The following is a 10,515-nucleotide window of genomic DNA, read 5'->3' as shown; positions in this document are numbered from 1 at the left end:
ACACACACACACACACACACACACACACACACACACACACACACACACACACACACACACACACACACAAGAATGTCAATGTACATAAATGTACATGTACGTTTGAAAGGTTATGAACAGTTAATATCTTACCTGTTGTAGATAGTTCTTTGAACAAGATCACCTTGAAGAATTAAATAGTCATTTATTCCAGAGTTCTAATATAAATGGGATGGAGTTCTGTGTGTTCTGGTCAAACTTGTAAATGAYGTTACGCAGGATGTGTTGAGGATGACTCTCAGCTACTACCACATCGAACTTTAGCTCAGTATCAGCAAACTGGAGTGAGTTCAAGTCATACAATGATGTGATGATCTAAAACCAAATCCGTTGATTAAAATTATTTCAGCCATATTAACTGAACAAAACTCCTTCCCTCAGACTGATGTGATGCACCAGAACATCTTCGACTACATCCACATAGATGACCGGCAGGAGTTCAGACACCAGCTGCACTGGGCCATGTGTCCTCCACAACACCAGGGGGGTTCTGGACCACCGGAGAGCCAACTAGCTGCAGGAACGGGTGAGTCTTCACCAAAGACTGTGCATAGACCTCTGAGGTGATTCCCTGTCTGCTGGTTTCAGGACAAGTTTTAAGCTCTGCCCCTTTATGTAAACCAACAGGATATTGCTGTTGGTAAAACAAAATATAATAAAAATAATAATAATCATTTTTCAGGCTAATTCAGAGTTCATATCTTGTTGCTGTTAAGTTCAAATGTTTATTTCCTAATGATTTTAGGTGTAAGTAGTTATTTCTTGATAGTGGGAGGAGCTTAAAACTTCACATGCCTACCTATGCTCATATTTATACTATTCATTATGTTTCAGGTGATGACTTTGTGCTGAGCAGCATGTTTAACTCTCCAGAAGCAGGAGAGGTTTCTCCTGAGCTCTCCTGCTTCCTCAACAGATGTTTTATCACCAGAGTCCGATGTCTCCTGGACAGCACCTCTGGATTCTTGGTGAGTGGTCCAGTCCAGCTCAGAAAACTCTCATTTTAATCTTTATATCTGATTGCCTCATCGAGYCAAACCAGTTTAAAATGTCCATCACAGGTAATTAGCCAACACATAAACAGCTATAGCTCTGCTGGTATTACAGATATTGTGCTAAAAATAATTGTGTTGTAGTAGTTGAGAGAAAACGTCTTCACCCGCCTATAGCCTTTTGGCTAAACGTAATAAATATTTACAGTTTATTCAAACATATTCTGATCCAGTGAACGATTGGTGTTTTGTATTTCAGACCATGCAGTTTCAAGGTCGGTTGAAGTTCCTCCACGGGCAGAAGAAGAAGTCTGCCTTGGGGGCACAAGTTCCCTCTCAGCTCGCCCTTTTCTGCGTCGCTGTACCTCTCTTACTGCCCTCAGTCACTGAGATGAAAGTGAAAAATATCTTAATGCGGGGCAAAAACAAAGGAGGAGGGATTATGGATTGTGGGTAAGATGAAACCTAAAGTATTTCATCTTTGTCACTCGTTTGGTCAGCCATAACCACTATCCCTTTAGATTTTCATTGGTTGTGACCAAATTGGACAGGATGCAAGATTCTGACTGAGAACATGCTAACTCTGAACAGGAAGGAGCTGCCAAAATTCAGAGCAACAAGCTTCTTGCAACAACGTTAACCATTCTAAYCAATATTCAGAACTTTTCAAACACTGTACATTTAAAGAGTGGCCTCTGAAGTCCCTAAAATAAATTATTTTGTATTGTACTGCTAACAAACAATATGTGGACCATCACTGAGTTTTGCGGTTTGGGATCCCATCCACCATGGGCCTGTTCCCAATGTTCAAATGGGACCCATCCAAGAAAAGATGAGTCAGTGTTGACATTTTTCCTTTGTGTATCAAAATGAACCAAACCAAAAATATTTATGCTTTGAGTCATTTGTCTTTCACTATGAAAAACACAAAAACTTGGACAGAAGGCCTCCCTGAGTCCACTCTAATGGGTTGACTGATCCATCTGCTACTTGAATAAAACAAAGGGTGCTTGGTTGCAAAAGCAAAAGTCCAATGAGAAACAAACAAGGGATAGCAATTTTTCAATATAAGAGWTGTCAAGCTTTGCACACACAAAATGCTTTAGGAGAATCGAATGAGAGAACATAGAGACTTCATTGATTTATTTTGGACTAAATGCTGATCCATCCTCTCATCTCTTTTCCATTCCTCAGTGAGCGTGGAGAACACCTGAGGAGACACTCCATCAATGGAGGAATGAGTGACATCACAGATCCACCTTTTTCCAATGCCCAGCGAGGCCACCACACCCCCTGGACTTCTCTCTGCAAAGACAACCTCAAGTACCGTCCTGACGGCTACTACAACCAGGAAGAGCCCCTCAACTACTGCAAGTCCTCCATGGCCGTCCATAAAGGTGTCGGGTCTGGCATGGCAGGTGGGTGGCCCCCAAGACAGAACTTGGGTCTCGTCAGAGCGGCTCAGGAGGTCGGCTACAACCCCTCCACCCGYTTGAACAGGACTGGCCAGTACGGGAAGCCTTACCGCAGAAGGGACGAGGTGTTCGTCTCCAAGCTCTACGGGAACGTCCAGATCCCGACAGACCCAGATTTCTTCTGCGTGGACCTGGTGAAGTGCGAGAACGACTACGGAGAATGCTACGACGGCCACCTAATGCCCGACATGCAACCTATCAAGGTGGAGCACGACTCCGACTCGGAGAACGGGTGCGACACGTACGGACAAAACTGGGCAGTCGACCGTCGTTACAGTAACGGGATGTACGACCCGAGCTCTGGCTTGCAGCTCAAATCAGAGGCAGAATATTACGACCCACAGTACTCACCCTGTCAGCGAGGAAAAGCAGGAATTAGCCCGCCGTACAACGGCAGCTACCCAAACTATGCAGTCAACAACAGCGGGGTCAACGCCACGCGCCTGCCAAAGTGTGGCAAAGACTTGGGGGGCAACGGCGACTCCAGCCAGTTCAGCTCCCAGAAACTCTCTCACTCAGACTCCCTATGCAACAACCAATCGGTCAACCTCATGGACTCTAATGTCTACTCGCACAAGGCCTATATGCAACCGGACTATAATAAGCATTACGAATTCAAAGGTCACGGCCTGGTCCATTCAATTAAACGGGAGCCCATGGACTCCCCGCCTTGGTCTGAGAATGGTCACGACATCAACCAGTCCATGATGACCGGTCCAAGGAACGTTATGCCTTGTGGGATGAGCACAGGCCACCACAAGTCAAGCCCCTACTCCTATATGCAGTGAAAGTGATCAMAATCACACAATTACACAAACAGATCTGTGCATTAGGCCTCGTCCACTATGGGAATAATATTTGGGAATAAATTTAATTATAGGTTTAGCCTTGTGTCTAAGTGGAAAAATATCCGGAAAAGCCATCATTATGTTTTAATTTGGACAACAAAACAACTTTTTAAAAACTGTCAAAGACTAACCTAACGTCTGACCCCAATCGTGACAGACACAACAGTAACTACAGTGACAGATTACACRCTTGTATTTGATGGTAGTTTGTCAATTACAGCAAAACTGTACTGTCAATAAACAAAGCTGATAAACAACAACCATAAAAATACACTAAATAATCTAGAGGTTAAAAAGGTTTTTATCACTTCATCAAACTGTTAACACTACGGAGTAAAATTGTCCATTGTATTTTCATATTTGGACCGACATAACTCTCAGTCAGTAGTTAAATGCGTCCTCAGTCCACAAAACTCATCATCCTTGTCCCTTTCTTCTTCTTGTGTTTACGGTTCAAAACAAACTGATTTCTAACAGATGTGTATATTTTATCTGCATTCTCGACGTCTTGTTTCCTGTTGAACTTTTGTGGAAGCGTTACTGCATCACATACAGGCCTGGCATAGTCGCTACAGCACTTTTGGGTTGTTTTCAGGATTTCATTTGTAGAAACAATGCTGTAATTACAAAAATAGTTTATAGAAACTACAAACAAAATGATTTTTTGGGGGAAAACAAACTATTCCCGTGTGGACTAGGCCTTAAAATTCTTTATTTTCATACACATGCACCAGCATTACAAGAAAACTTTAGATAGCAAAACTCCCAGGATGTCAAGTACTTTTTTTACATTTAATCAAAAAGTTTCTAAAAAGGCTCAGGTTCAAGCGTTGGTATGACAATCATAAAAAAAGATGACTTTCAGTCCAGTTTACGGACAGAAAATATTGTTTTTAAAAAAGGTACACATTTTGTTTGCTAGTTCCAAACACATTTTGGGAGAAACAAACACTTTTACTGTAAAAACAGTTTTATACATATGACCTAAATCTACTGTTGGGTTTATTCAAAAGAACAGGTGTAGAGGTCAGAGAGAACTTAAAGACCAGTTTGATTGGGAAGATTTTTGCTTGGTTTCTAGAAACAGATTGCCATGGTTAGCAAGACTTTAATCTTATGCTTGGTCAAAGGAAAGTGAAGAGAGCATATCAAACGAAACAATCATTCTTTGAAGGAATGCATAAAACTTTGGCCCAAGTTTTGAACAAAGATATATAAACTGTTAGTCCTTAGATTGTGTTGCGGATAACTCTACTACTAGCATACCAACTGTTAGCTTGATGTCCATGGATTGAGTTGTAGTGGCCATCTTGAATGGGTTGACACCAAAACTCAATCAGTAGATGCAGTTTCTCTACAAATGATTGGGTTTTCACTCCAAGTAGTCAATGTTACAGATATTGGGGTAAATATTGGTATGGCAGTAGCTGACAATCCTTCCCAACACATACTCTGAAAATTAGCAGATTATAACAACTTTGTTGAAAACGTTGGCTTTTGAGTTACCGGTTGATGTTTTCCTTTAAAGGAACTGCATTTTTCCAAAACATAGCTTGAAGGTTTTTACAAACAAGATAAAAGTGACACTTTATATTTTTAAAGAAGTTTAACTTTAATTTCTCTTTTAAAAAGCACAATAGACAAGTTTATACAGTTTCCATCAAAGTGTTGTACAGATGGGATTAGGTAGGATCACCATTTCAGTCCTACATTTCTTTTGTTTTTTTAGTCTTCAAACTTTGTCAGAATTTTTGCACAAATCGATTGAACGCACCAAATTTACTCGACGTTAGTCTCAGTTCTGTAAAGCTACTATAGAAGCTTTTTAATTGCACTACTGGGAACAGTTTTGTTTTGAAGTCCAGTGTACCCAGACAGGTTTTTTTTTTGAGTCGACACGCATAAAAAGTACACAGTATCACTGATGATGTGGGGTTTTACTTTTTTGTTCTTATGTGTGCTGATGTCAATACACGTTTGATGTTTTGTATTTATTGTAAAAGACAAAAGTCTATAATTTAAAGACTGTAATTTTGAAGGCTTCCTTGTTTTCCCGACATTTTAAAAATGGYGTTTTTTTTCTAAGTATCTTTTTAAAAGATTTCTTTAAAAGGACTGACTTGCTTATCTCATGGAGGTAGCTGCAAGGTAGCAAACAGTGTATATATGCAGTGTCTTCCAACGTTTCTACCTGTTTTTGCAAATGGGAGTTATTGATTAAAGATCTTTTATTATTAAAAAGTCTGAGTCTTTGTTACAAAATCACTRGCTGTTTTGATGGATTATAGCTGATAAAACCACTAAGTCGTCTGCAAACACTTAAACACACKAGTTGGTTTTCCTGTTTTTGGTCTTTTAGTTAATTTGTTGCCTCAGGATTTTAAGTTGATCTTTAATGGAGACAGTTGGCTGGGTTCTGGTGACYTCCAGCCTACATCAGAACTTCTCACTTTATTAGATTCTTACAATCAAAGAGTTACAGCCTTATGACGTAAATCCTCCTGAAAGACTTTGTAAATGTAATGTTTCATACAGCTATCACCTCTGATACAGGCTGATAAGTCTCTCAGTGATTGTCAGCGACACTCATCACTCCTTCCTTAAATCCCTCTCTCAACGCTGTGTTTGTTTCCCCTCACTTAGTGTATAGCTTACAGGGACTTACAGGCTGAGCAAGGATCAGTCAGAGCTGGAGTTTTACCGATTAGGACGACTCGGAACGTTTATGTACATTTAAGGATGTCTAAACAGCGTGGTGTAAACGCTTTTATATCAAATATACATTAGACATGTTTGTGCAGACAGCGAAAGAAAGACAGGAAATCTTGTTATGGTTAGCAGCAGAACAAACAATAAAATCAAAGTGCAATAACCTTGTTTGTGGTTGTAAAAGTTGTAAAATTCTGACCTGAATATATAATAATAAAAAAAMCTACATTCAAGCCAGGATATTTAGAGGACTTTTGTCCTCTAAATATTTAATGCTCTAAGGGCTGCTGGTACAAATTAGTTTTAAATTGACAGGAAATGAATGAGGCTTTTAATATATTAGCTGGTGTTCAGGTCACTCCTAAACTCACGGAACAGCCAGGGCTCTTATTGTGAGGATGAGGAGTCAGTGTGTAAATTAATGTTTACCTGTTTTTTWWWWTTATTTTWCATACRYGTTTTACAGTCTWCTTCTGCACACKTTGTGCTTTTTGATCGTGTATAAATCAAAACATTCAGCTCATTCAGGAGATGGGTGCTATGATGTTTGGTTTTYGTAACTTTTATACGTCAATTTAAAAAAAAGTTCCAATTTTATGGTACTTTTAGTTTATAGCTAACATTCYGCTACTTTTAGCTTTTAGTGACCTTTTACTAATTTTTGCTAGCTTTTCAACTTTAAAAATATCAATGGWGTAGCTAGAAGCTTAGCTAGYCTTTTGCTATTTTAACWACCCTTTGATTCTTTAGCTGTTAGTTAGCCTTTTGCTATTTTAGCATTTTAGCACAGGTACCTTTTAACTGTTTTAGCTTTTACTACTTATAGCTTTAAGCTACCGATTTGCTTTTTTTAAACTTCCTAACTGCTAGTCTTGCACTACATTAAGRCAAAAGCCATGCTTTTGATATGTTAGCTAAATAGCAAAAAAGTAGCAAAAGTCTAGCTAAATGTATGAAAATGCTAGCCTAAAGTATAAAAAACTAGCTAAAAGTAGTAAAATTGTAATTTAAAAAGTAGCAGAACGGTAGCTACTGTATAATACCAGCAAAAGGTTGACTAAAAATTAAAACTTAAAACTTGCAAAAAGCTAGATAAAAGATAAAAGTAGCACAATAAAGTTAGCTTTTAATACATTTTTGAAAGAATCAAAGAAATTTTAATGTATTTCAATAGAAAAAAAATACTAAACAGATTATTTTTTGAAAAGTATATAAGTTTTGAGTGTTCTGTTGCAGGAAACAGTTAAAATTGAATAGATTTTTTTCACTCTTTCCTCTGATTGAGTGAATAAAAAGGTTAGCAGGAACTTCTTCTGTCTTACAGACAGAAAAACATCATTGTCTTCTGCTGCGTCCTGAAACTCTGGACTCTGAGTTTTAACTGGAAAAGCAGAAGATGAAGATCTTTTGAAGTTGTGCTGTAACAATAGAGAMGTCTTTTCCTGTGAGCCGACATGCAGCAGCTCATGTGAATCCCATCAGCAGCAGTCTGTTTAACCTGCACATCACATCACGCACAGCTGTCTTTATGAGGACAAACAACCGAGTCATGCTGCGACACCCAGACAGGTGGGAGCGGCGACAACAACGATGATGATCCCCACTTTAAATGTTTAATATTTGCTCGTTTGCATGCGATCTTCTGTCACGCTAACTGCACRAGCAGAGGGTGAGAATAAACAGAGAGGGAGGAGGAGACGAGTGAAAACAAAGGAGAAAAACTCCAAAAATAACATCAGCTTTCTCCCATAAATCAACTTTATTCTCTAAAAACCAAATGTGTGGAGGACGATTAGTGCCACCATGAAAAAAGAAAAATAAGTAAAGAAAAATTACGAACAAAGTCAGAATTCTGGATGGGGGCGGGGTTGTTGTGTAAAATTATGACTTTAAGATCAGGATTCTGTTATTCTGGGATTAAAATAAGAATGAACTATTTCCTGAATTCTGAAATTAAAATGAGAATTCTGACTTAAATCTCACATTTGTGACTTTTATCGTAATCTAAAATATATGTTGTGTGGCAGGTTACATGGTGATTTCCDCCATGGAAGGCGGGAACACAGCAACATTTCAAACAGGAAGAAACGCAAACTAGAAATTGAGTCTCAAATATTTGCAATATTTAAAAAAAAATAAAATAACAGTTTTATTTTATCTGCAAGTTAGAGGAGCATTTTTACAATGGAGTATTAGGGCCACACAAAACAGATTTATTTTTTAAATTACGAGGAGTCATAATATTATGAGATTAATACTGTAATATGAGGAAAAAAGTCCTAATATTAGGAGAATAAGATTTTTTTATGAAAAATAACATCACAATATTACGTGAATAAAGTCGTAATAATATGAGATTAATGTCGTAATAGTATGAGAAAAGTCATAATACTCTCACACGACTATAATCTCATAATGTCATGACTTTRATGTCGTAATATTRCGATTTAGTCTCGTAATAAAAAGATAATAATCTCGTTCTGTGGCCTGAATACTACACCGTACTTTTATTTCCAATATTGTAGTGAGAAAATAATCTCAGAAACAGGGGAAATCAATGTGAATCTGGGTTTTGGTGACAGACAGAGTGATAAAAGACAAGATTTAACTGATWGTGTAAAAACTATTTAAGATTTCAAAAACACCAGTTCAGTTCTGTAAAGTTCAACTTTCTGTGACCTGTTTAAAYTTGAAAATTATCTGCYAAGTCTTTATAAATCTCCTCAGTGACTGGATGAAACTGGAGTCCAGAAACAGAAGAATAATGATCAATGGGAATAAGAGTTGTTTATTTATGAAGTCAGTAAAATGTAATGAAGCTCAACCTCAACAGCTTCTTCCTGAGCACAATTAGCTAAAGAAGGACAACAGATCTCCTCCACTTAATGCTCATTAACTTAAGCTGCTTGAACCTTCATCAAACGGAGGTTTGAGTCGTGTCAGAGGTCCATCTGAGTTTGTGTTTAAGCAACGATTTCCTCTCAGTCCACCCGACACACTGTAAATATTTTATTCTGTTTCGTATATTTTATTTTTACTATTTCTCTTTAAATATTTTACACATAATTTACACATTCTGCTTCTAGTCTTTTGGTTTAATTTTTTTTTTTCTGGGGGAAATAAATCATCAGAATATGAAGAAAAGAGATTCAAACCTTTTGAAAGTAAACATCTGAATGTGGTGGTGTTGGCTGGAATGTACAGTTGAAATAAATTGCTTTGTTTTGACCCAGGGGCAGAAAAGAAAAAAAAAAAAAAAACAGCTGAAAGGTTAGCGAGTGCAGCTCTGTGATTCATGAACTGGATATCCAGGCCACAGCTGATCGTGAGTCAGCCCAACATGGACAAACATACGGAGAAAAAAAAAAACACGCCGTTTGGATAAACGTCTCAATAATTCAACCCCGACCGCMGAGAGTCTTTTAAATATTTAAATATAAATATTTAAATATATATATCCTGGACCATGAAACGGGTCCAGAACCTCCAGGACCCAAAGGGTTTTTGTGTGAGATTATACAGAAACAGGAGGGTGAGATTAGGGAAGCGCTGCAGGGATGGTTTGGGTCAGATTCATGCTCCAGTTGATTAATCTGAGAGTTCACACACACTGATGCTCAATCCTTCTCCTGTTAGGAAACGCTGCCACCTACTGGTCGCTCTGTAATCCAGCCACCCTGCRTCGACGTGAACCTTTAATCCAGAGGCTTAACTGATGATCCAAGTGAGGATTTTCCTGATATTTAAAAACTGCTCCAGCAGCAGTCACTCAGCCTTCAGCCTCCGGGCCGTTCCTCTGGGTTTGTAATGAGTTATAATCTGAATCAGGATGAAGCAGTTGACCGTCAGGAACACCAGCCCAGCCAGCCAGATCAGAGTGAACGTGTTGTAGCCTTCAAACTCCAGGAAGTAGGCCGGGGCCAACCACACACCCTGTGAGCGGACAAACTGTGTCATTACAGAGGCTGAAAACGCTGAGTCAGCTGTAACGCTCCACCTGCGAGGACCAACAGGTCGGTCGGAGGAAACACAGACCAGAAAATCCAACAGAACTCTGTTTACATCAAAGCTGAGCCAGTGGCTCACTGTGGTCACCTTAGTAACCACACACTTCTGTCTGTCGCTCCCTGACTACCAACAGGAAGTAGACAGAAATGGACTGAAAAGGACAGACGTCTCAAACATCTGGAAGACTCAACCAAGACTTTCTCCAGATGTTGCTGCAGTTTTCCTTCCTTCAGCTCTGACCAGCTTTCCCACATCATGATGCTGCCACCGCCATGCTTCACTGTGGGGACGGTGTTTTAACCAGAACCTGTCAGGTGGATCTTGATTTAGCTAATTATGTTAGCATCTGAAGCTAACATTTAAGGGTTGTAGGGTTTTCTTACCTCATTTTATGATTTCTGATGGATATAGCTGTTATGACTGTTTGATGAAAGAGGACAGGTA

The 10,515-nt window shown here is 38.9% G+C and overlaps 2 protein-coding genes across 2 annotated transcripts in view; one reads left to right on the top strand and one right to left on the bottom strand.

Annotated features, from left to right (window-relative positions):
* Positions 1 to 5,595, top strand: part of ahrra (aryl-hydrocarbon receptor repressor a) — a gene marked incomplete at its 5' end in the record, with an annotated part of 57,796 nt that extends 52,201 nt beyond the window's left edge. Inside the window, 4 exon segments of the mRNA XM_014030095.1 lie at positions 421 to 565; positions 874 to 1,007; positions 1,291 to 1,484; positions 2,226 to 5,595. Coding sequence (XP_013885549.1) covers positions 421 to 565; positions 874 to 1,007; positions 1,291 to 1,484; positions 2,226 to 3,294 — 1,542 coding nt within the window.
* Positions 5,596 to 7,803: 2,208 nt separating this feature from the next.
* pigm (phosphatidylinositol glycan anchor biosynthesis, class M) overlaps positions 7,804 to 10,515 on the bottom strand; it is a gene marked incomplete at its 5' end in the record, with an annotated part of 4,962 nt that continues 2,250 nt past the window's right edge. The window contains 1 exon segment of the mRNA XM_014030096.1: positions 7,804 to 9,996. Coding sequence (XP_013885550.1) covers positions 9,829 to 9,996 — 168 coding nt within the window.

Source organism: Austrofundulus limnaeus, unplaced genomic scaffold (assembly GCF_001266775.1).
Source record: "Austrofundulus limnaeus strain Quisiro unplaced genomic scaffold, Austrofundulus_limnaeus-1.0 Scaffold998, whole genome shotgun sequence".
Taxonomy (NCBI): domain Eukaryota; kingdom Metazoa; phylum Chordata; class Actinopteri; order Cyprinodontiformes; family Rivulidae; genus Austrofundulus; species Austrofundulus limnaeus.
The sequence above is the reverse complement of the archived record's forward strand: the minus strand, read 5'-3'. Positions and strand labels throughout refer to the sequence as shown.